The following is a 26,613-nucleotide window of genomic DNA, read 5'->3' on the forward strand; positions in this document are numbered from 1 at the left end:
AATGAGTGAAAGGAGGCCCCCTTTAGAGTTTAGAGAGTCTATGGGAGAGGAGATGGTTGGTACCTGTCTGGTTGATAAACATGAAGAAGAAGAAGGTGGAGAAGAAGATTACTCTCGTCGTCATATTGTTGTCAAGGCTTTTGTGATATTGAGAAGCATCACTTGACGGCTTATATTGGCAGGTGGATATTACCTTCCCGGACGTTCTCTCTCTCTCTCTCTCTCTCTCTCTCTCTCTCTCTCTCTCTCTCTCTCTCTCTCTCTCTCTCTCTCTCTCCTTTAAAAGTTTTTTTCCGGAGATTAAGGCCCCTTGTGAATATCGCTGCCAGTTACGAATCAAAAACATTAACTATGTAATCGGGAGGGGTATTCATATGGAATAATATATTTTTCAACGAGTGCAGAGGTTAATTCCATATTAGGCCATATCTAAATAATGAACAGAATCATTTGCGCTGCCTGTCTCTCCGTTATTTTATTTATTCACGAGGCAATGAATTGAAATTGCCACCTGAGTAAGGGATGGCTCCATCTGTTACGGAACTTACGGTAGAGCTAGAGGCATTGTCTCTTACGATATTGATGGAATGTAATGTTTCTTACAGTGTTAACGGAAGGGTGTTCCCAAGTGTTGTTGTGTACGTGTGAAGTGTATTATTTAGGAAACTTTAGTTACCTTTTTCCATTACTACTATTCATTATTCTCTTTGACATGTTGTTATTAATGTTTACGATTACCCTTCCAGCAACATGCATAGTAGTCATCGTATCAGCAGGTCTATAGTTATACATGGAAAACTATAGACCTATGTAATCCCATATGCTCGTATGGTAATTTTAACCGAGATTCATTTCCTTCCAGCCCCCAGCGATTGTAAGTAATGAATCTTCCGGGACAGAGAAAAAACAATCGTTCTATTTTGAATTGAATATTTAGTAACAGGACGCTAGAAGACTTTGGAGTTATATAGAAAGTTCTCCTTCTTTTATTTGCTTTTGTTCCAGGAATTAGGTGGAAGAAACGCCATTCTAATTCTCTTGACTGGGATTTAGCATTTATTTGTCTATTTTTAGAATAAAGAATTTATTGAAATTCAATAGCATTAAGATGCTTTCATGAATGAGAGGGTTTCAGCAACGGACGCCCTTGGAATACATTGAGACACATACACACACACACACACACACACACACACACACACACATATATATATATATATATATATATATATATATATATATATATATATATATATATATATATATATTAAACAGAGTGCAAAATGTTTCTGCCTTTGCTTGAAAATGCTTGCCTCAGAGTGCAAGCAAAAGATCTTGCACTCCGTTTTTTCAATTTCTTCGTGACCTTATATTTTCATATCACGTTATTCCCGTAATAGAATTCTTGTATGTATATATATATAGATATATATACACATAGATATATATATATATATATATGCATACATATACAGTATATATACATATATATACACACACACACATATATTGAAGCGTTTACAGGATCTGATTACCCCAAGTGACACCAGAGTTAATCTCTGGCACATAAATATTTTTCTCCAGCAATGCCTTTTTGCTCTCTGCCATTTTACTGCAAAAGTTCATGGAAAGCTGCATGCACATTTAGTTTGCCTTTCCACTTTTTCAATAACTTTCCAAAATTCCATGATTCTTCTCTCACTTTTCTCAAAAGAAGTTAGACTTGGCTGTGGACGTCCTCTTGGCCTTCATGAGAATGAAAACATGGCACCTTTTCCCTTCTAAATATTTGAATTATGTACATAAATAATATTTCAACTCTTTTCTCCTAATTTCACTTATGTCGTCCATAAATCGACGGACATGCTAATGTAGTGGGAGACAGACTTTGACTTTTGAAGGGGTTCAATTGGTTCTCAGGCGTCCCTCATGTTCATAACCTTAAATGCGATTGAATTGATGACTTGTACAGGTTTCTTTTTTAATCAACAGACGTAAGAGGAAGTGTCTGGTTTTTTTATATTTTATATTTTATTATTTTTATTACAAATGCAATTTTATTATTTTTATTATTATTTTATATTATTATTATTATTATTATTAGTTATTGTTAGTTATTATTATTATTATTATTATTATTATTATTATTATTATTATTATTATTATTATTATTATTGCTGAAGAAATCCACAGTGGTGTAGATGTAAACATATATTTTAGAAGTAGATATAAATGAAAATATAAAAATTAAATATATTTTTACATCTACACCACTGTGGAGTTCTTGCAGTTTGGTAACTCGTGCTGTTGTGAGATTATTATTATTATTATTATTATTATTATTATTATTATTATTATTATTATTATTATTATTATTATTATTATTATTACAGGTCTTGTTAAACAAAATGGCAGTTTCAACAGCATTTATTTTATATAGTAAACTCTCAATTCGTCTTCTCAATTGCTTGCAACCACTCTAGCGCAAGAAAAGCAATTGATAAGACGAATTGAGCGTTTACTATATAAAATAAATGCTGTTGAAAATGCCATTTTGTTTAACAAAACCTGTATTAAAGAACGTCTTTTTCCTATTATTATTATTATTATTATTATTATTATTATTATTATTATTATTATTATTATTATTATTATTATTATTATTTCATTGAAGAAATAGATCACAGATATGTATATGTACTGTACATATATTTAAAGATAAAACTGTACATTTTTATCTTTCAGTATATGTACATGTACTCAACTGTGGATTTGTTTCTCCATTTTAAGCCTCATGCTACTATAAGTATTTTCCTAATTATTATTATAATTACTATTTCTGATGCCGTATCTGTGTTTAAGTGTAAACCTGTAATTTGTTGTAGCATGGCTATTGCACGTTTGGTAGTTTGCTTGAATGAGTAAAGATTATCCCAATAAATTCTTTAAACTGGTACTCACTGACTCGTCTCGCTAAATTATGCCATGTAAATGAACATTTTTTTTACAAAGAGAAGACTTTTTACAATCTGTATTTGTTAATTGTAAGTGAATTTATATACGCTTTTTTTTACTGTTTTTTTGAAGAGTAGTTATCATTCATATTATTTTTCTGCTATCTCTCCTTTTCTTATGTATTTCAACATAAAATATGAATTTTTATTTTATATCTTTGTAGGGTTCGGTTCCAAGAGTTTTAGGAATTATATAATGCACTATTTTTTCACCTTTTTGCATTGGAAAAACTACATATGTATATATATATATATATATATATATATATATATATATATATATATATATATATATATATATATATATATATATATATATATATATATATATATATATATATATATATATATATATATATATATATATATCTGTGCATATCTTTTATTTATTGACTCTTCACATGGGAGCTTACATTCATCAAAATAACAATAATGCCTTCCTCAAAGTTCCCTTTCCAGACTTCTGGACTGAACCATACGTACGATATTCATGTCACAAAAAAAAAAAAATTTTTACCCTGAATTTTTCGTGGTGTCAGCGTCCATTTATTAATATGGTTTCTCTCTCTCTCTCTCTCTCTCTCTCTCTCTCTCTCTCTCTCTCTCTCTCTCTCTCTCTCTCTCTCCCCGTCAGCGTTTTCATGGAATCCAACAGGGTCATGGTTCACACGTGTAATGGCAACGAGATGAGGGGGAATTTCTACCGGCAGGAATTCGACGAACCCATTTACAAACACAACGATCCCAATCTCCCTTACGACACACCGCTGGGAAGGGACCCGAGAGACGATTTCTCACCGTGAGTACATTTATGATTATCATTCTTCTTCTTCTTCTCCTTCTCCTTCTCCTTCCTCTTCTCCTCCTCCTAAACATCTGCTGCTGCTTCTTCTTGTTCTCCAAGGAGTCATGTTGACTCCGTGTCCTTGCTGGCTTGTAAGGCCAGTTAAGTCTCTTAAAAGAGTGGCAACAATTTCCAACCGAGAACCAATACTTTGTTTCCAGTTTTAGTCTTAAGGCGGGTTTCGTTCATTATTATTATTATTATTATTATTATTATTATTATTATTATTATTATTATTATTATTATTATTATTATTATTCAGAAGATGAACCCCCTACTCGTATGGAACAGGCCTACAGGGACCACCAACTCGAAATTCAAGCATCCAAAGAATATATTGTCAATTTGAAAGGAATTGCCGAAGATATGGGCAGTACAGGAAGAAGAGATCAGTTATCAGCAAACAAAGATGAATTTTTAAAAATTAATAGATAGATAAAGTGTTGATTAATTATTAAAAGTACAAGGAGCATTGTTTAATTATATGATGTCAATCCAAACCCAGACAGATTGCTTGGGAGCTTAACCTTCTCTTTTCCTCAAACCCACAGGATGACAGACGGGCCGTTTTCTGGAACATGTCGGATTCACGGGGCCACAAACATCCACGAAGACACCTACATCCTCGAGAACTCGGACAAGAGTCCCACGTTTCGCCCCTTCCAGCACAACCTGCCTCACTGTTCTCCCGAAGTTCACCGGACCTGTTGGTGCGTCAGTTTCATCGCGGAACACACCAGGCTCAAAGAGGACTCGACCAAGGTACAACAAGATGGCACCGTCTTAATTTTCTTCGGTTTTTTTGGTCTTTTCATTGCTTGATTATGATTCAGCACCTCTTTGTAGAAGTGGATAGGTAATAATAGACCCTGAGAATGTAATGATGGTCGAGCAACATAAGAATTCTCACTCTGAGACTATGCAAAGATAGTTCAGTAGCATAAGGCTTGTTGAGACTATGCAAAGACAGTTCAGTATCATAAGGCTTGTTGCTCCTTAGACTGTTCAGTGTTAGTTGTATAACACAGGGCTGTCTCCTCCTGGGAACATGTAATACTACCTGAGTTGTAACGTCTCACTGTTCCTGAACTGTTTAGGGTCATCCAAAGAAGCAACAAGATTACACCTTTATAGACTGTGAAAGGGATCTCATATAACAAGAGGCTGGTTGCGTCTAGTTCAGGTAACAAACAATTCACAACTCTAGGTACAGTGTAGGAGCAGCTAGGTAATAATGGGTGAATTGCTCATGACACAATATGGCAGTAGTTGGGCATCAGTAAACGAGCCACTCCCGGAACTGTGTAAAAAATGTGAAATAGCAGGAGGCTCAACACAACTCTGACTGACGCAGCTATGCAGCAAGAGATGAGATGACTCTAAGACCATGTGAAGGTGGTTAGACAGCATGTGGGTAATCACATCTGAAACAGCATAAGCTCAGCAATGTAGTAAGGGGCTCTTCACTACCGAGACTGTGTAAGGGTATCCAGAAAGGAAATGTTCGTAGCTCCTGAAACTCTGTGAGAAGAGCCATATAGCAGTATGCTCATTGCTCCTAAAGCTGTGAAAGGGCAGTCATTTTGCAAGTTGCTTACTGCATGTGAAACCATTCAAGAGCGGACAATACCAAGAGGCTGTTGAGTTATAAATGATTGGGTAGTAAGAGACTTGCCATTCCTGAGAGCTTGTAAAGGACGTTATGTATTAAAGATGCTTTCAGCTCATGACACTGGAAGGGCAGCCAGGTAGCATAAGGTGTACTGTTCCTTAGAATATGTAAGGGTAGCCTCATAGCAATAAGCTTTTTGCTCCTGAGTCTATAAAACAGAAAGAGGGCAGCAACAAGGAAGTCACTTCTGAGACAGTTCAAGGACAGCCAGGCAGTGACCAGATCACTGCCTATAAAACCATATAAAGACAAGTTGATAGTAAGGGGCTTGCTGCTTATGAGTTGTGTAAGGACAGCCAGGTACAAAAAGGTTAGCTAATTAGCAATAAACAAGTTGTTCCAGAGCCTGTGCAAGGTTGGCAGAGCAGCTTGTAGCTCGAGAGACTTATGTAAGGCTAGTCTTGTACATAAGACTCACAGTTTGGTGTGGAGAACATTGTATGGTAGCCTGGCAACAGTAGTTAGGCTACATCTGAAACCAGCTGCTATTGTAATAAACAGGGCAGCAGCTAAAGAGTAATAAACAAGCTACTCTTAAAAGCCTTGTATTTGGGGGAACAGGTAGTAATAGGCTCACTGCTCTTGAGACTATATAAAGAAGGCTGAATAGGAATAAACTTCCTTTGCTTGATACCCTGAAAGGGCAGCAGAATAACCAAAGGCTCACTACTCCCAAGAGTACATTAGGGCAGTTGTGTAGCAATAGGAAATGTGCTCCTGTGACTCTTTAAGGGGGGCCTTTTAGCAATAAACAAGCCTTTCTCGCTCCTGTGATTCGAAAGAGCAGCCTTTTAGCAATAACCAAGCTTTTCTCGCTCCTGTGACTCGAAAGGGCCGCCTTTTAGCAACAAACAAGCCTATCTCGAGACCGTTTAAGGTTGGTTAAGTAGCTGGAAGTTCATGGCTTCTAAGACCATACATATATTCAGATTTTGATCTAACCAAAAGAGAACTCCAAAAGCCTTATGATTTAAGACTACAGGATAATACAAAAATCCTTTAGAAGCTGCAAAGAAAAGAAAGGAATGAGGGGAAAATAATGTGGACTAACCATGAAGAAAGTGGTAGACCCACCTCTTGAAAACAAAGGTCAAGAGAGATAATACCACAGCCTAGAAGCAGATAGAAATTAAAAATAAGCCTCCAAGCTTGATAACACTAAGATCTATATTCAGTGGATGAAAAGAAGCCAAGACTGAAGTGAAATTTCTCTTATGTTGTATGTTAGCAGTGTGTCTTTGCAGTTGAAGGACATTCGCAGATATGTAATAATATTCAACAGTTTGTTTGGTTTTATTCTTGTGGGTATCTGGTGAAATTCATCACAGCATGATTGTGATATTCGAAATGAAGTAAAAGAAATAAATCTTGATAAACAGCAATGGCAGAAGTAGTTGTAGTAGTATAGAAGTTCATTCTGATGAATGCTACAGTGGTGCATGTTAATCCCACTCCTGAGATGCCTTGATAACACTTTCCCATAACTTTTCAGGTGAAGGAAGACTGGAAATACGTGGCTATGGTGCTGGATCGCCTCTTCCTGTGGATTTTCACACTGGCTGTCCTCGTGGGAACTGCCGGCATCATCCTGCAGGCTCCATCCCTGTATGACGACCGCATACCCCTCGATAAGGTCCTGTCAGAGGTCTACCGACAACACCACACAAAGCACTAGCTCGCCCTGAGGAGGGAAGAAGAAGAAGAAGAAGAAGAAGAAGAGTTCCACCTCAGGAGGAAGATGCTCTCCGAGCTGTCAACAAGGGGCGCGTTTATTCAGTCATACGATGAGAGATGGAGCGCGTTCTCTTCACGCCAGGACCCGGAGGGGTTCAGGTTCCTGTCAAACAATGTTGGATATTCCTAATTGTAGTTTTTAAGGGATTCTGCAACAAGACCATTTGTATGTATTTTAGATAGACAGAAGCGGACTTTTAGAATTGTTTGTTGCTACTTGCGTGTCGTTTTGAAGACCCAGCGAAACCTCCCAGAGACGTCTGAAATGCTTCGGGTTTCACGAAACGAAATGATGATGATGATGATTCTCTTTTTGTAATGGTTTCCAAGTGTCGCGAAACGTTGTGGGAACAAAGTCACGGAAATGCATCAATGAATGTCCAGCTTTTATCAAAGTGAGGATCTTTTCCAAAGTCTTTGCTGGGTAGAAAGGAAAAAAAAAAAAAAGAATTGATTTGAATGACTTAGTTGTAGCTATTATTCGTCTTCATGTGTTCGATAGGCAATCAGATGTCACTCTGGTACTTCGTCTACACTCATTTTTTCTGCATAAACACTTTTATAGTTAAATGAATGTCCATGCATCAATGAGCATAACCCAAGATGTAGAGGAAGTACCAGACTGAGAGCATTCGTCGTCAATTCAGTTACCAATGGTCATTTGTTTTTTGGAAACTCTCTGCTAGAAGGAGGGAAACATGTCCTTGATCATCTGTATATGATCCAAAAAAAAAAAAAGTATTCTTTTGTCTTTGGTGTCCTCCAGCTGAGGATGCACGATGATTTTTTGGTTTGAAGGATTTCTGTTCCCCTCTGCAGTGGCCGGGAAGCATCTGAGCGTAACCCCAGCATAATCTTTCTGTGGACCCAAAAAGGATAGAAGAAGAAGAAGAAGAAGGAGAAGTGACATAGAATATACTCTTTTAAGATTAAGGTACTTTGTATCGTAGATCGTAGTGAAAGAAATTAATCTCGTCTATTAACTGACGTAAGTGACAATAACGAAAACTGACTGGTTGATGTGATTTTTGCCCAAAAAAAAAGAATAAAAAAGTTGTGATTTAGATTACGAGTAAAAGAGAATTCATTTGAGTTTCCGCCAACAGTTTGGACAATGGAGTGTGAAGTGTTTTTACGAGGGAGCTCCAGTTGTGAGGGAGAAATACTGTTTTCTGCTGTTCAATATGCATTTAAAACACACGGTTCATTTTGTTGGTGAATTCTGAGTTGCCAAGAAAGAAAATATATATAAAAAAAAAACAAAGAATTTCGCTCCCAGTTGTTTCAAGGAAAGGACAAATCATTATTCCTATAGTTTGCTTGGATGCGTTTTGTGGTGACCACTAAATAGCAATCTGTAGTTGAGCCTCTTTAGGGTGAGGCCATTAAAGTAATAATACTAATTATAATGATACTATTGATAATGATTATTATGATAATGATTAAAAAAAAAGACTTTGTAGACGAAACTGAATTGTTTCTCTGGTGGTGAGGAGGCGAATGCCGCGTGGCGGCGTCGCCCAAGGCGAGACGTGTTTACCTGTGCAGATTAGTACTTTCGATGTCTTATAATTGGGAGATGATACTGCTTATGTTGCCCAAGTGTGCTAACAAATGTTTCAGTATTCTATGACAGATTTTAAGTGCTGTAAAATAATAATGATATAAATATAAATTTGTTGTTGGTTATCATAGTTGGAAGTCAACGGCAGTGTTATTATATAGATTACGATGTTAAAAATATAAAAAAAAATCTTTTAGGTTGGGATTGTTGAATATTTTAACAAAGCTGAGAATCATTCACTCACTCATTCACACTTCCCGGTGACAATTGAAGACTGCTCCAGAGGCTATTATTCGCTTCGGACCTTGATCAGCTCCTCTGGTCGGCCTTAGAATTTGTAAGAGGAAGAAGAAGGAGAAGAAGAAGAAGAAGAGTATTCGGGGTTCCATTTCTCTTCCATTATTAGTACCACATCAATAATAATTCTTGCCCTTGTCTTCTATAGACGATATTGTTGATGCTCAGTGTTTCTTTCCATTGCTGCAGATGGGAGATTGACATGGCTAGCCTGCAGTGATTTGTTTTGATTTGGGGATTCCTCGTTTCCTGCTGCAGAATCTTGTTTTCTTCCCGGGGAGGAAGAAGAAGAAGAAGAAGAAGAAAGGAAAAACTTTCCATACAAGTCAGAAGAGGATTTTCCGGAACTGAGTTCTTAGAGTTTCGTCTTAAAATGTCTTCTTCTTCCCCTGGCTTTTTTTTGTAACGGATAGCAATATCCTCTTTTTGCAAGATGATACAAGATAAGCTCAATGTAGGTAATATGGAAGGCTCTGAATGTCTAATCTCCCCCCCAGTAATAAGAAGGTGATGTTACATTAATCACAGGCTTCACAAAAAAAAAAATGTGTGAATTTGTAGTAGGAGTTAGCCTTATTGAATTTAAACATAATTGCAGTTATACATACAACACTTATGTAAACTGTCAGTGCAATAGAAAATACAACACGAAGGTCTCCTCCACATTGGATTTTAAGATGTTTATTACATAGTCTTCACACCAAACATTTTGGTCGTGACATCAGAGAAGCGGGTACACCAAGATAAGGTAGATTTTTTAACGTGAATTTAAAGGCTAAAGTAAGACGACGATGTTGAATTTTTTTGCCAATGTCCCCCCGACTTTTGTCCACATTAGGAAGCAAAGAGGAACACGAGTTGCACAGGATCTGTGGCTGACTTGTAGGGATGGTTTTCGTCATTTTTTGAAGGTATGATTTTCTTTTAAAGTTTTGTGGTTTACACCATTCTCGATGCACCTTTTCGTCCCTTATTTTTTATGAACGTTTTTTTATTTAACTGTGTTGTACTGGATTCGTGAATGTTGACCATTGTAATATGCAGTGGCTCAGACACAGCCGTTTATTTTTGCGATTTCTGGGTGCAGGACAAAGGTTCTGACCATTGTACCATTTTTATTCCGATGGTTTTAATTTTAAGTCTTCTTAGTTACTGTGCAACTCTTGTTATCTCCTCTGTAAAATCACAGTATGATTTCGCAATACATACGTCATAATATCCTTCATGATAACCAGATCCACGATTGTCCAAGATGGCTGAGTTGTTCGCAGTTTGACAGATTGTCAGACTTTTTATAAAGGGGAAAAACACACAACAAGAGTGCTATAGCATAATAATTTATCTCGCAAAAGCGCGTTAACTGTAGGTTTCATTTGTATGGGAAGAAGATGGAAGCAACGATCAGTCGTCACTCAAAACCCACCAGTTTCAGTCGTTCGTTTGTTTTACGAAGCTCACGCCACTACACAGCAGTTTTTCTCTGTTCTGCGTCAACCCCAAGACCCGACCGAGTCACTGTTTGTTTCTGAATATGCTTAAGAAAGATCTCCTTCCACTAAAAAGAAAAAGACGAGCATTTGAAGAATGGCTGATTCCACGGAGGTTCTTGATGTATCGTCCCGACTTCCCTCTGTGCCATTCTCAGTTTTCCTGTCTCTTGTTGACCAGTAGTCCTGAATGTAACCAATGTACCATTTTCAGTTTGTGTCCGCTGGGGTTTGTCGCTTTGAATTCCTTTTAGGAAGCTTGTTTTTTCCTTCCCACCTCATCCTCATGCATGATCTCTTGTACAGATTATTTACAAGTCGATTATACATATCATAACCAGTGTTCGTTCAAGCTTTCCTTTGCAGCCTTTTCAGGTATTTGGTAGGTCGCAATTTTTTCCCATGTTCTATGGTAATTTTTCCCCATTTTCTATCATTTCGTGTCATTCTTCCCCATTTTCTATCATATCATTTTTCCCCATTTTCTATCATTTCATGTCATTTTCCTCCAATTTCATTTCATGGCATTTTCCCCATTTTCTGTTAGTTCATGTCATTTTCCCATTTACTGACATGTCATTCCATTTTTCCCATTTTCTATCATGTTATGCCTTTTCCCCATTTTCTATCATTTCATGCCATTTTTTCCATTTTATATCGTCTTTTCCCCATTTTCTGTCATTTCATGTCATTTTTCCCATTTTCTATTTCGTGTCATTTTGCCATTTTCTATCATTTCATGTCATTTTTCCCATTTTCTATAATTTTATGTCTTTTTCCCCATTTTCTATGATATTGTATCATTTTTCCCATATTATATCATTTTATGTCACTGTAACAATTCGTTTTCATTCTCACGAACACCAAGATAAGTTCACATCCCGCTAAGGTTTTTTTTTTTGATACAAAATAACTTGTAAACTTACTTAGAGTATTTTGGATCTCCAAGCGATGATGGTGTGATGATGATGATGATGATGATGATGTTGATGAAGGACCCTAATCTGATCAGAGAGAGGAAAAAAATGGTTTCTTTTCCTCCTAATATGACCTACAAGTTGTAAACTGAAAGTGGAGTCTTGATGTAGCATTCTGGTCTGAAGATTTGAAGTGAATTGTATTGTGTAAAATGTTCCAATGTTATTCTATAAGAAGTTCTGTAAGCTTTTAGCAACCGGTTCCTTTTTCATACAGTGAGTTAGAACAACATTCTGGTTTTTGTATGGTGTGTTAGAACAACACTTTGGATTTCATACAGTGAGTTAGAACAACATTTTGGTTTTCATGCAGTGAGTTAGAACAACATTCTGGTTTTCATACAGCGAGTAAGGACAACATTTTGGTTTTCATGCAGTGAGTAAGAACAACGTTTTGTTTTTCATAGTGTGTTAGAACAACATTTTGGAACAATATTTTGGTTTTCATGCAGTGAGATAGAACAACTTTTTGGTTTTCATACAGTGAGTTAGAACAACATTTTGGTTTTCATACAGTGAGTTAGAACAGCATTTTGGTTTTCATACAGTGAGTTGAACAACATTTTGGTTTTCACACTGAGTTAGAACAACGTTTTGTTTTCATACAATTAGTTAGAACAACGTTTTGGTTTTCATTCAATGAGTTAGAATATTTTGGTTTTCATGCAGTGAGTTAGAACAACATTTTGGTTTTCATACAGTGAGTTAGAACAACATATTGGTTTTCATACAGTGAGCTAGAACAACATTTTGGTATTCACACAATGAGTTAGAACAACATTTTGGTTTTCGTGCAGTAAGTTAGAACAAAATTCTGATTTTCACACATTGAGTTAGAACAACATTTTGGTTTTCATGCAGTGAGTTAGAACAACATTTTGGTTTTTACACAATGAGTTAGAACAACATTTTGGTTTTTACACAGTGAGTTAGAGCAACAATTTGGTTTTCATGCAGTGAGTTAGAACAACATTTTGGTTTTCATACGGTGAGTTAGAACAACATTTTGGTTTTCATACTGTGAGTTAGAACAACATTTTGGTTTTCATACGGTGAGTTAGAACAACATTTTGGTTTTCATACGGTGAGTTAGAACAACATTTTGGTTTTCATACGGTGAGTTAGAACAACATTTTGGTTTTCATACTGTGAGTTAGAACAACATTTTGCTTTTCATAGAGTGCATCAAAACAACATTCTGGATTGGAGCTGTATTTAGTAGCCTCTGTATCATACATACATTGAGTTAGAGATGATTTTATTTTAGTCGAGTCGGATGATGTAGCTCCCGGTAAAGTTATAATACATTAACTGGGGTACATTGTGTTACTGTAACGCTGTATATCCAATAAAGGAATGTGGTAGGTTTAATTAAAGAGCCACTAAGGTAGTGAAATTGTTGCTACAAATACCTAAAGAATTAATGAAGGAATATTTGTATTAATTATAAAATTTTCTCGTCCTTATAAGATTTGACTCTTTGAAATAGAAAAATTATCACATATTTCAATTAGGTGTTTTTAAGGACTCCGTAAAAGGTACCAACACCACACTGACACCACATAAACTGATAACTCATCAGAATTAATGAATGGGAAAGGTAAGTTTTTTATTTTGTTCTCGAAAGGTTTACTGACATTCTTGGTGCTCTAATGCTTTGTAGAAACTGTAATAATTAGAAGGCAGATACCTACTTTATTAGGCATAGTTACTTGTACAATTGGCTTATTTTATGATATTGTGTCATTGTGTTTACAAGAACGGAAAACAATGTATATTGTAGTTTATTGGTGTATGTATATTTATTCAAAGCGACTCCGCTTCGAATTAATATTTTCAGTTTTTTTTTTTTTTTTTTTTTTTTGTCATCCTCAACCTGAGGTTTTGTTCTTTTCGAAAAAAAATCAAGAAATTTCCTCTTTTCTGTGTGCAGTGTCCTGTGGTTGGAATTGTAGACAAAAAAATGACAAATGAAAAAATTCACTCTAGACTAGCGGCCATCGAAACCAGATCAGCCTCTACTCGGCCAGACTGCTTCATCAAGAAGAAGTTTTTTGCTCACGGAGAAGACGATTAGTTACGTTGTTTGTTAGATATGCTGTAAATACCAATCAATCTTTATTTTCCCTGACCATGAGATTAAAATAGGATTCGCTACAAATGTTATGCATCAAAAATGAAACACAAATAATGTGAGTTGCTTCTACGTCAGGTCCCCTCGACGGGGGGTCTTCTGCTTCTTAAAACACAATGATTGTGAATACCACCACCAAGTCAGCTGTAATCGTTAAATCACAACCCTTAGAAGTTTCCGGCGGTGCGTCTTCTCGCTGCGGGTGTCGAGAAGGTGGTGATGAGGGACTTCAGAGTGAATTCAGAGCACCAGTTCTAATCTTGGGTTTCAGGAAGAGCCTCGGCAAACTTCAGTTGACTCTGAATTTCCGCAGAGGAAAATAATGTCCTGATTTGTTGACGCACCCAGCAAGAAGATGCAGAACTGGAAGTTCTTTGATCTTTGAAATTCTAACAACCTCCCCTCCCCTTCACCAACCCCCCAAACTTAAACACACACACACACACACACACACACACACACAACATAGACTAAAGATTTAGTGTTATAGTTTCTGTTTTTTTGAATTTCCACTACAAACACTTCATCCAGTCACTGGCATTATGAAATGTAAACATTTCTCTCAAGCAAGAAGAATAGAATAACGGAAAGAGTTTTTATATGATTATATATATAAATATATATATAAATATATATAAATCCCTGACAATGTAAATATAAAAAAATAAAAAAGTTTTAAACTAAATAATGACATTACTTTTAGCATATTTAAGCTCATTCTTAAATTTGTTACTGTTATATCATTAAATGATATGGGGCGAGTTGAAGGGTGGTCTACTGTTCTGAGTTGCCTCTTTCTTTGGAGAGGCTTTTGTGTGTCTACAGTTCTCCATTTAGTAAGACGTGTTTACGTGCTATACCTTGCTATGTAACTGTACCAACTTTTAGTATTATTATTATTATTATTATTATTATTATTATTATTATTATTATTATTATTATTATTATTATTATTATATTGCGTTCTTCTTTCTGGGGAAATTTTCTTAGTGACAGTGAAGTAGTCTTGAAAATACTTTAAATGAGAGACATTACAAAAATAAGAAGCTGAACTTCACATTATTATTATTATTATTATTATTATTATTATTATTATTATTATTATTATTATTATTATTATTATTATTATTATTATAGATGGAATGTGAATAAATGTATTTATATAGAAGCCTGAAGAAACTAGAGAGGAGAGTTTAGCAAAGGTAGAAGATGACCCCAAACTTCAGTTTGAAGTTTTGAAATGCAGTTGGGGAAAGGGAGAGAGTGAAGTTAGACCTCACGTTTTATTATTATTATTATTATTATTATTATTATTAGTATTATTAGTAGTAGTAGTAGTAGTAGTAGTAGTAGTAGTAGTATCAACTTTATGAACAATGAGAATTAAAAGTCTCCACATCTGATATTGCATTCTTCATTAATATAAAAAAAAAACCATTCGATTCTGCTTATAGGACCCAGTAAAATCTTCGACTCTACTTACAGGACCCAGTAAGATATTCGACATTATAGGATCCAGTAAAATATTCGACTCAGCTTCTGGGATCCAGTAAAATATTCGACTCTGCTTATGAAGACCCAGTAAAATATTCGACATTGTTTACAGGACCCAGTGAAATATTAGACATTGCTTATAGGACCCAGTAAAATATTCGACTATGCTTATAGGACCCAGTAAAATATTCGACTCTTCTTACAGGAACCAGTAAAATATTCTACTCTGCTTATAGAACCCAGTAGAATATTCGACTCTACTTATAGGAACCAGTAAAATATTCGATTCTGCTTACAGGAACCAGTAAAATATTCGACTCTGCTTATAGGACCCAGCAAAATAATCGACTCTGCTTATAAAAACCATTAAAATATTCGACTCTGCTTATAGAACCCAGTAAAATATTCGACTCTACTTATAGGACCCAGTAAAATTCTCGACTCTGCTTACAGGACCCAGTAAAACATTCGAGTCTGCCTATGGGACCCAGTAAAATATTCGGCTCTGCTTATAGGACCCAGTAAAATACTCGACACTGCTTATAGGACCCAGTAAAATATTCAGTTCTGCTTAAAGGACCCAGTAAAATATTCGACACTGCCTATAAAATCCAGTAAAATATTCAACACTGCTTATAAAAACCAGTAAAATATTCGACTCTGCTTACAGGACCCAGTAAGATATTAGACTCTGCTTATAGTCCCAAAATTCAGAGAGGATGCAGCGTGAATTTAACCTAATTTAACACGTTCAAAGCAACCTAATTTTAACCGAAAGTGAGTGCAAAGTCTCTGATGTAAATCCCAGCAAAAGAAGAAATTGTCATTCTTTTTGTAATTGTTCTTTTATTCTTCATTTAACAGATCGAAATTTGGAATTTGATTGATATTATACTTTGAAAGTTGGTCGAGAGAGAGAGAGAGAGCCCGATTCTGTAGGATGTGATGGTTGCTGTAGGTGTATTAGGCTAATAGTACTTATGATGTATGTCAGAGGCAGTCGAGATATATATTATTATTATTATTATTATTATTATTATATAATTATTGTTGTTGATAGTAACATTATATATATATATATATATATATATATATATATATATATATATATATATATATATATATATATATATATATATATATATATATATATATATATAGTGTGAAACAACCTTTAACAAGCAAGTATGTAGAAAATACACAAGTTGGAAATTCGTTGTTTATACTGTAGTATATTAGTTTGTGGAGTAGTAGTTATTTTATTGAGACTTAGGCGTATTTATACTTATTACGTTTTTTTACATATAATTTAATTTGTAGTCTTTTATTCCCAAAGTTATCAAAGAAAATACTTTGCAATATTTATATTAACTCCTATCTTCCCAAGGTAATTTAAAAGCGTTATTATTCATGTTTTATTGATTATTTTACCAACAGCATTGTTGTGCACAGTGTTCAGCAATCTTGCGGTGTAATTTTTTGCATTGTTTAAATCTCTCTCCCGCCTTTCCATAAGTGCTGCGTTGTGGATGTGGATGTGAAAATTGTTCTTCTGATCATGCGCAGTAACGTGTTACTCGTGAACCCATTCACTGTTTTCGTAGTCTTTCCTCTCAGTTTAAAATTTGATGAGTAAACCATCATCTTTTAAATCATTTACGCAAACCTTTTCTCATGTAACAGATTATCATTATTGTTTAAGCTTAAACCTGTTTTCTATCCTCATGAGGAGAGCTGAATAAAGCTTGGTTCTGTAATGGTTTAAAGATAATTTTAAAGTTGCTTTTGTGCGCTCCATCGTGCTCAAGAAGAGCACAGCAACTCAGAACAGCCGACTCGGCGATCAACTTGCTCAAGAACGGGGGAAAATATAAAGACCAGCTAGTGGCCAATTGTTGGCGATAGTAAGGATCTCATGATAAAGTAATTCAGTTGGAACTGATCTCTGTAGCCATTCGTTTATAATTTACATTTATAGGAGATGAAATAAACATATGCAATGAAGATTGTCCTTTATTCCTGAACCCTTTTTTTTTGTCTTTGCGAAAGCCAAAGGATGTGGTTGGTGAGTTATGACCATTTCTCTGCCAATAGATGGCGTTCTCATAATATCTCTTCGAGACTTGAACCTTCCAAGAGGAAACACTTACAACAGAAGTTCTGCTACGTGCAAAGCCAGCAATCGAACAGGTATCCCAAATCTCACTGAATGCATTTTGAAAATGCGAGGCAAAGTTGGTAAGTAAGACACTAAAGACACCATTTCATATCTGAGAGACGTCATTGCATATTAGTCTAAACCATAGCCAAGGGTCTCTTCTTGAACAATAACAGTATCCAACATGGAGGAGTAAGGCTCAGTCTTATATATATATATATATATATATATATATATATATATATATATATATATATATATATATATATATATATATATATCATGTTTTCAGATAAAGGTATTACATTGCTAGTCTCGTCGACGTCTTTTGCTTGATCCGTAGATAAAGTTATCAGTTCACTTTGCACATAAGTACCGCAAGTAACTATTATCAACAACAGCAATTAATGTTTTGCGTTTGGCTTCAAGGAGAGGCTGGTTAAGAATAACGTGGTTGTTTTTAGAGAAGCATTACCAACCTGATAGCTGATTGACAACAACAGACTAATATGGCCCGGTTGACGACAACAGTAGACTAACATGGCCTAGTGAAATTAAACTCCTTTACAAAAAAGGTCTAGATCTTGCTTGACGAGAATGAAGATTTGGGTCTGAGCCGTTAACTAAAAAAGTCAATTACCTGGAAATGGCAGCATTATTTATCTATATCTCTCTCGCACAGCAAGTTAGACAAGTAATGCAACATCTATATGAGAGGATTGCTGGCAGTTGATGTGCCTTCTGAGTACAATATATACCTGAATCTGCTGCTAAGCTGGATAAATTTGGCACGGTGGTGGTTGAGTGTTAATTTGGCTGTTTTGGTACATGGAAGAGTGACCTGGCATCTTTTTTATTGCTGGAACAGCCCCAAAGGGAGCTGCTGAGTGTGTTTAAAAATGTCCCCTTCATTTTATACTGAATAAAAAACCTAGCCCAAAAGCGTTGGTGCAAAGAGAACACGAGGAAAACTGGAGACTAAATCGACAACAGAAAAAAACATCTAAGACATATGAGTATGAGCTGAGCACGGAGACATCTTGTAGTCTGACAATAAATTACAAAATGAAGAAATCCCTGACAATGAGTTTGCCCCTGTTCTTTCAAAACGTTAGAGCCCCACTTGTTTGACCTGAGCTGTCATGCTATTTGCGTCCTTGCCTAGAATTATCACTTTGAAAGCCTTATAAGTAAAGCCAATGACTTGCTGCACCTTTCAAGCTTGATTTGAATAGCGTTCGCATTTGTCTAGAGCAACATGCAGACTCATAGAGAGGTAGGTTGCGTTGGAATCTGGAACTGAATACTTTGTCTAGGTCACTCAATGTCAAGCATTTAGCGTTGAAGAAAAATGGGTAAATTACGTGGAATGTGTGTAAGAGTAAAGATTACCTATTTTGAGGAATAAATCTACTTTTGAGAGTTGCTCTAAATCTGCTACCAGAATGTAGTGTTGTTATCGACCTCTTAATTGGCGCCTGTTGATATACCAACAGTGACCTTGTCGAAAGTTAGTTCTTGGCTTTTTAAAAATTATTTGTTATCATTTTTAAAGTTATACTTTAAATGACTTTTATCAACAACACTTAGTGTTGGATGATTAAACTGAGGCGAATATAATTATGCAAAATTTAGTTTTTTTACATTTGGTACATAAATAGAAATAAACCACAGCTTTCAAGCACAAAAAAACTAGGTTTATCCTCCAATTCAGCATTTATAAATGCTTGTAGATAAATCTGAGTTACATAAACGACTAAATAGAATATATAGAGGCAAGGATACTGTTTTCAGTCAGCAGAAATTATATAAAAACACTAGACCAGCCTTCGTAATCTATATACACTATAGAATTGACATCCCGATTGTTAATTGAAGAACAGTATTCTTGTATTTCAAAGAGTAATACCTCCTGGGTTTTTTTTTCTTCTTATAATCTGACTTGAAACTATTTGTATTTTGCATTTCCACGGATTTCAGAGGTGACAAAGTTTAGCGAAAAATGCTTTCACGAACTCACGTTCACAAACGACTTTCAAGCGTATATTTACCTTGTAAATATATAATTCATTTTGGTGCAAGTAATCATAGCTCACTTATAAACGGGTATGAATCATACCCCGAACCACAGGGTCGGAATTCGTATTTCGAAAATGCAAAACTTCCAAGCTTACTGACATGTCGGCCCATAAAATTGTCAATAGTTGTGCCGCATAAGTAATGGCTTTCATACTTTTGGCGAACTGAGTTGTTTATCTTGTTATTTTTAAGTAAAATTTAATAGATTTAATACGTAATTTTAAATTCTTATGATATTCAGTAGTAATTATAGTATTATTAATCATAATATATTCATCGCCTTTTAAGGGTATCGTGAGAAACAACACGGCGGTGGAAGGTGAACGCCGTTTTAAGAGGCGTCAAATCCTCCCGAATAAGTCCGTAATCAAAACAAACAAGCCGCTTGCTTCGTCTCATTCGTGAATGGTGTTATTATTTCGCTTGTAAGGAAAGAGTCGAGCCAAAAGGCAGCGATCAAGGCTTATACTTCCGTGGAATTGTAAGTTTTCGGAGATTCATTCACGAAATGTAAATTAGGCCTGATCTAATGTCGGTTAACCCAGGCTCGTAGAGAGAGAGTGGGAGACACCGTTTCTGTTAAACGATTTCGGTAACTTCAGATTTAGCCAGGCTTGGTACTCTAATATTTTTTATTATTAAGGAATATCCTTGTAGCAGTTGTCATTATTAGGTCATGCGACTTGGTAGGCTTGGCTAAGGTTAATAATAACCACTAGGACCAGGGTCCAGGTCAGGCTAGGCTAGCCTGTTGACGAACAGGTAGGCATTAGGTTAGCATCAGTAACCAGTATCAATCACAAAAATGATTGTTCATGATAAAAATGTCAGGTATTTATAAGTAATAGCCATATGTTTAAGAAGGGATCGGCTAAGGAAATCCATTACAAAAGGAACCATACTAACCTAACGCAACCTAGTAGGCCGTGTTACTTAGCCAGGGGAGCAAAGCCCCCCAGACCCCCCGGTAAAGGAAACCACATTTTACCAAAAGTTCCCCTATAATACTGCGCATGCGCTATAGTATTCCAGGATGCTCAGCGTACTAAAACATAGAAAGTTCTGAGGTTAATTACAGCCGACGGACAAAAAATAATGGTAAATTCTTGATAAGCAACCAAAATACTATAGGAGAAGTCAATTTTAAAGGAAATATCTGACGCAGAGCTAATGCTTAGTTCTACCAAATGTCACAAGGCCAATTATAGGGATGCGTCCTAACCTCTCCTTCACTTTCTAACCTTACCTGGGATGCCTAGTCCTTTCATGGACGAGGGATTGTGAAACTCGATGTGGAGCGCCAAAATTCAGAATTAGTGATAGGAATTCATCCTTACCTTACTTTCCCTAGCCTAACCTGACTTAGAGTGCCATTTTTTATAAAATTATAGCACAGAAATTCTACTCAGCCTAGGCTTGCATGTAGCATATTCTTTGTCTTAGGTCGGCAGGTACACCTAGAAGGTACATATTTGTTCCCATTGTCTCAATCTTGAGAGTTCATTTAGCAGAGGCATTAATCCATGGAAGGAATTACAGCACTTCTGTATTGACGACACATTAACTTTATTGCTAATTTTTTTGTATAAACGCCATATTAGTAAGGAATTAAAGTACCCTACTATAACCCTTCTAAAGTGGAAATTAGGCTAACTTAGGAAGTTCAGTCACATAACAAGTGACCTTATTTTTGTGCGCACCATGGAAAAATATAGCTTACAGAGTTTTATGCTGTTTTGACCTCTCAGTAGGCTAATTCCTATAAATTAACTTAATTGATATATATGAGAAAATCCATGCCTTTTTTTAACAGTTGAAAGTACCAGTTTTGTATGCTTACAACCCTCTAAGTGCATCTAAAGCCAGTAGAAATCTATGGGGTAAACACAGATTAGTTGAGCTATGAAGTGCTCATGTATCCAAAGACCAAACCAAAACAGGACTTAGAAATATGTCTACCTGTGTCCTGATATCAGAAGTTGACTTAAGAACTAGCAGAAGTTGGCTAAGTGTAGTGTGAGGTAAAATATTGTTATTGATCATGATTTGATAAATATGCAGTTTAAAGTAAGATGTCATTATTGGTCAGGGTTTGATAAATATGTAGGCTAAACAACATTGCCTATTACTAAAGCTCGTACCGTGAAATAAAAGTATTCTGCTAAAACACGAAGGTCTAAGTAGACAACATGCACTAGCCACGCATTTAAAGCTATGCTATGGTGTCACTGCTTATGTGTATCAAGGGCTAGACTACATCTACTGTAGCTCCTACTGTTCCTGTCAGGCTTCTTAGCCAAGACCTAAGTTTGTTTACTAGGGCAGGCCTAGCCTGGTCTTTTTGGTAAATTAATTCAACATTAGATGGTGACTGCAGCAGTAGCCATTTCCCTGTTAACCTCTCCAGTTTAAAGTCAGGATTATTGCACTAACCACAGTAATGCCCTTATTAAAATCTTTATTTAGGCAGGACTTTGTATCCAAATCCTCGGCACCAGTTGTGGTTTAGCTGCCATCATTTAGATTGTTATTCCACAGGAACTTAAAAATGAACTGTATTAAGCTAGATAGTGATTCAGTTGTGGCATATGATGCAGATGCATTTGTCAGTTATTCCCTTTGAGTATATGTAATCCCCAGGCTGTAGTTAATTTTATATTAAGGGACATTTATAAGCATAAAAATTGAGTATAAAAAGTCAAGTGTGTGTGACAAAACTTTTTGTATATAGTACTGTATATTTATATAAAAAGTTCCAGTAATGTTAAAACATTAGACAATAAAAACTTTGTTATTTTGAGGGAGAATTTGTTTTTGTGTGATTTTTGGTAACTTAATTTTAAAATTGGTTAGTTGGTTTAATTATAAATTATAGATACGTTTACTGTAAAGTGTTTCCAAATACACAATTCAAGAATTTCCCAAAATTACTTTTGGTTTTTATATGAAGAGAGCATTGTGATTTTATTTTTCTACAATTTTTGTTCACTATCGTTTTAGATATAAAATTTTAGAAAATAGTGTAAGTGATGGAACTGACCAAAATGTCTTTTTGATAGATAAAATTTTAATTTTTTAAGTCTTGTTGTGTCATCTATAAAACAGTCAAGCAAAAAAATTAAATTCAGGGAATTTCATTTTTCCTGTTACTGTTATTATGGCTATTTTAAAGATACTATTCAGGACAATCTTAGGGCTGTCCTGAAGGATTTTTTGAATGAAAGGTAAAAGTTAGAGTTAGGTAGAGCTAAAGAAGTTGGACGGCTAAGTAAAGGGAGTCCAAAGAGAATTGATAAGTAAAAGGCAAAGTTATGCTGAGGAGATTTAGTAAAGAGCATTTGCTTTCTTCTGCATGTTTCATACAGAATAAGTTTTATGCGGTTTCAGCTAGCTTATGTAAAAGCTGTTTCAGTATCAAAATTTTTGGGGAATTTCATTATGCTCATAACTTTTTATTTTTTCAGATGTGATATACAAGATTGTGTTCGTTGACTGGCCAAATCCAGCACTGTCATCAAAATGAAGAGGGACAAGAAATGCAGTATTCTTACAGATTATAAGTATCCATTCCATGAATATTTTCACCTGTTTGATTATTCGTACTTTGATGAAACAACCAGTTTGTTATACTGTAAGCAAAATTAATTTTTTGGTAAAAAACCATCACTATATGGCAGCCTAAATGTCCACCAGTTCATTTCCTAGCCATCTTCATATCCAGTTTCGAAAAGTGCCTTCAATGGCAGAAAACAGTAATTCCACATGTTGTTTGACCTTACTGTAAGGTATGTGGAGTCGTAATGTGATGGGTTTGTACCCCCAAAATATCCCTTTTTCAACTATATTCGTTTGAGCACAAACCCATTATTGTACAGTAGCCTGAGTGGGTTTTGGGGTTTATGAACCACTCGAGTAAACTGTTGACGAGTCCAGAAACACCTTGGAATAGCAAGAGTTCATGAAAAGGACTGATACATTGCTAGTAAGGTCATGGATAGTACAGATTATGGCTGATACAAACAAAGAAAGTAATAGTTGCCACCAAAACCTTTTCATATTAATAACTGGACTCCACATAGGCTCAGCAGGGTTTTAGTTATTACGTGATTTAAAATTTGTCATTTTTAGACAACCCAGCCTTGCATGCTCCAGTTTGAGTTTGAGTCTTACGGGGCATAATAGCAGCTCTCATTCTGAACCTGCTTAGGTAAGGATGGAAAGACAAATAGTGGAGCAGGGACATTTGCCCTTTGACTATTGAAAATGCATAGGCTATTAAGAACCTTCGAGTTACTTCTTGCCAGGTGCCCCCTCAGCTTCACTTGTTGCATTTTGGGCTACCACCAGACAACATCTCCCTCAAGGCTGTGTTCCTGATTGTCGTCACCCCTGCTACATGCTTCAATTGATATAATAAATCTCACCAGGTCTTTCATCCCAATTGTTGGCATTCCTTGTGGATTTCAATGGGGCCAGAGTGTGTTGCAGAGTAAAGGAGCTGAAACCTTACCTCCAGCAGTTTGTTTCTCAGGCCCTATGGCTCATATCCTTCATTACTTTCAAATCTGTCTCATATCTCCTTTTCATGATAGCTTTTCATGATTTAATGGTTGCTGATAGAGTTTTCTCAGGAGAATTCTCATGGAGCTCTGGAGAAATGCCTTCTGAATTCTAGCACCACAGTCGTCTCTGATGTTTATCTTACTGGAAAGGACAGGCAGTGTGTTGAAACAAAAAGTTGTTACACAAAACCATCAATCCCTCCTACCCATCCCCTCACTTTTCCAAATGGAGATTTTGTGGGTGAACGATGGGCTGCAGGCTGGTCATGTATGGTAGGACCTTTCTTTTTTCAACTCTTTGAGTTGGTGCAGCTGGGTCCATTTTATATAAAATAAGGCTAATTATGATTAGTGGGTTTGTTCAAAACTTGTTTTATATTAAAAAGTTTTACTCTTCATTGGCTTAGAAACTTGTGCATCATTGTAATAATGAGTTCAGTAACATGAATTTGAACATATTTTGAATTTAAATTGGCCTTTATTTTCAGCACATCCCATCAGATTCTGAGTTTGACAGGGATTAACTTCACAAGACAGACAGTAATTGTAAGTAATATTTATATTTGCATTAAATTACTGATACATTTGTGATAAATCATAAAAATATGAATGTTTTAGTGACTACTTTCAAGTTATCAAGATTCATGTGTGTGTGTGTGTGAAGCATAGGAGCATTATTATTCAAATGGAAATTTATCCAAAGATAAGGTGAATTCATATTCATTGGAAATGATAGTGTTTCCATAATACATACAGAATTTTTGTTTGAGATATGAGAAATAAACAGTTGAAGTATTTACGTTTAGCATTTGTTTAAAGAGATTTTTACATTGAAATCTCATGTACATACAGTACTGTATTAGTGGTTCGCCCTGTTTGTCACTCAATTTTAAATATTCCTAGTCATTGTGATACAAGATTTGAAGAAGCTAATTGCTAATTTTTTTTTATCAGGGTTTCACAGAACTAACTTTAATTCCTACAAAAGACAGCATCAGATATATCTGGGTAAACTGCAAGCAATGCTGTATTTATCGAGTAACACTCAACGACACCCTGGAAGTGTCCTTTCAGTATTTTGACCCATTGTTGGAAGTGTGTCAGCAGGATTCAAAACAGTAAGGCTGAAACTTAGTCCATGGTTTAAGAACTCATTAAACTGATCTTGGTGATTGTGAATATGATGCAATGGTACTGTTATAGACATATGATCCTAACTTTTGTTAAGAAATAGTACAATAATTTGGAAATGCATGTATTAAATATTTCTAACAGGAACTGTAATTGTAATTTTGTTTCAGAAAAATAGAGCTTAATTTTCAATGAAAAATATTTGGCAGTTTAAAGTTTAATTTTGATTTATTGTTTGTATGGTTTTCATTTGTTGATTACATTGTAATTTGAACCCACATTTGATTTTACCTCCAGAAGTAATTGAAATTTATGGGTTTTCAGGAGAAACTTAGAATATTTCAACAAATGCCATCTCACTGGTGTGACCTCTGTCGATCCGGAGATTGGGCGAGGAGAGTTGGTGATTACTGTTCCCTCGGAAGCACAGCATATGATTCAAGAAGGAAAGCCACTAAGGGTTGGCCTAGAGTTTTCAGTAGAAAAACCTCAGTCTGGTCTCCACTTTGTGGTTCCAGGGACAGATGGAACATTAACAGAGGTGAGGCAGTTTTTTCACATTAACTTGATCAGATCCAGAGTATGCACTAGTATTACAGGCACTGGATTTCATTGATTTTCCTTTTATTTTATCAATTATAAGTTTTTGAAAATAAAGTAGATTGTTGTAAATAACGCTTAACTTTGCTAACGAGGCGAACCACCATTTTTCAGGTTCTGAATTTGGTATTTTTTTATTTTCTTTTTCCCATCAGAAAGCTGCTCACATGTTTACTTACGGCCATGAAAACAGTGCCAGGCTTTGGTTTCCATGCATCGACACCTGGAGTGAAGTCTGCACTTGGAGACTGGAATTCACTGTGGATGACTTCATGACAGCTGTTAGCTGTGGGGATCTGGTTGAAGTTGTTTATACCCAAGACATGCGTCGAAAAACGTTCCACTACTCTTTAACTACCCCAACTTGTGCGCCAAATATAGCTTTAGTTGTTGGGTGAGTGATTATGTCTTGTCTTCTGTAGGAGTATTGATGATTCTTTTAACTGTAGCAAGGGTATTTTGATTGTCATTTTGGCCTATACATTCTGAAGAATAATGAAAGTAGTCAGAGGTTTTTAAACTAATTTTTAACCAAAGATTTCATGACAGATTTTATAAACTATAGAAAGTAATTTAATGAGAACTCATTTAGATATATCTGTCTGTTTTCTTTGTTATTATTCCAAAGCATCATATTGATTTAGATGTCACAGTTGTATATAATTAGAAGCTTATTAATGATGCTGCTTAAATGACTAAATCTCCTCGGATATTCATTTCAAGGGACAATGAAGATCAAAGGATTGTCACAAAATTCAAAGGACATTCATTATTGTAAGGGGATAATAGGTTTATCATTGTCATTGAATTATTTTTTTTATTGATATCAGTATCTTAAATTAGATAATGTGATATCCCAGTATTGA

General features: G+C 35.5%; 2 protein-coding genes across 4 annotated transcripts in view; both read left to right on the plus strand.

Annotated features, from left to right (window-relative positions):
• nAChRalpha4 (nicotinic acetylcholine receptor alpha4) overlaps nt 1–8,524 on the plus strand; it is a 734,137-nt gene extending 725,613 nt beyond the window's left edge. The window contains exons 9-11 of one of the 2 annotated variants that reach the window (XM_067099219.1): nt 3,649–3,813; nt 4,410–4,620; nt 7,023–8,524. In XM_067099219.1, the coding sequence (XP_066955320.1) occupies nt 3,649–3,813; nt 4,410–4,620; nt 7,023–7,205 (559 nt within the window). In that variant the 3' untranslated portion in view covers nt 7,206–8,524. The remainder of the gene's footprint in view (nt 1–3,648; nt 3,814–4,409; nt 4,621–7,022) is intronic. The other variant, XM_067099220.1, reaches the window with a different exon arrangement.
• Nucleotides 8,525–19,794: 11,270 nt separating this feature from the next.
• Nucleotides 19,795–26,613, plus strand: part of Taf2 (TATA-box binding protein associated factor 2) — a 34,035-nt gene continuing 27,216 nt past the window's right edge. For both annotated transcript variants that reach the window (XM_067099221.1, XM_067099222.1), the window contains exons 1-6: nt 19,795–19,935; nt 22,919–23,010; nt 24,508–24,562; nt 24,971–25,134; nt 25,472–25,688; nt 25,903–26,141. In XM_067099221.1, the coding sequence (XP_066955322.1) occupies nt 22,991–23,010; nt 24,508–24,562; nt 24,971–25,134; nt 25,472–25,688; nt 25,903–26,141 (695 nt within the window). In that variant the 5' untranslated portion in view covers nt 19,795–19,935; nt 22,919–22,990. The remainder of the gene's footprint in view (nt 19,936–22,918; nt 23,011–24,507; nt 24,563–24,970; nt 25,135–25,471; nt 25,689–25,902; nt 26,142–26,613) is intronic.

The sequence above is a fragment of the Macrobrachium rosenbergii genome, chromosome 55 (assembly GCF_040412425.1).
Source record: "Macrobrachium rosenbergii isolate ZJJX-2024 chromosome 55, ASM4041242v1, whole genome shotgun sequence".
NCBI lineage: Eukaryota > Metazoa > Arthropoda > Malacostraca > Decapoda > Palaemonidae > Macrobrachium > Macrobrachium rosenbergii.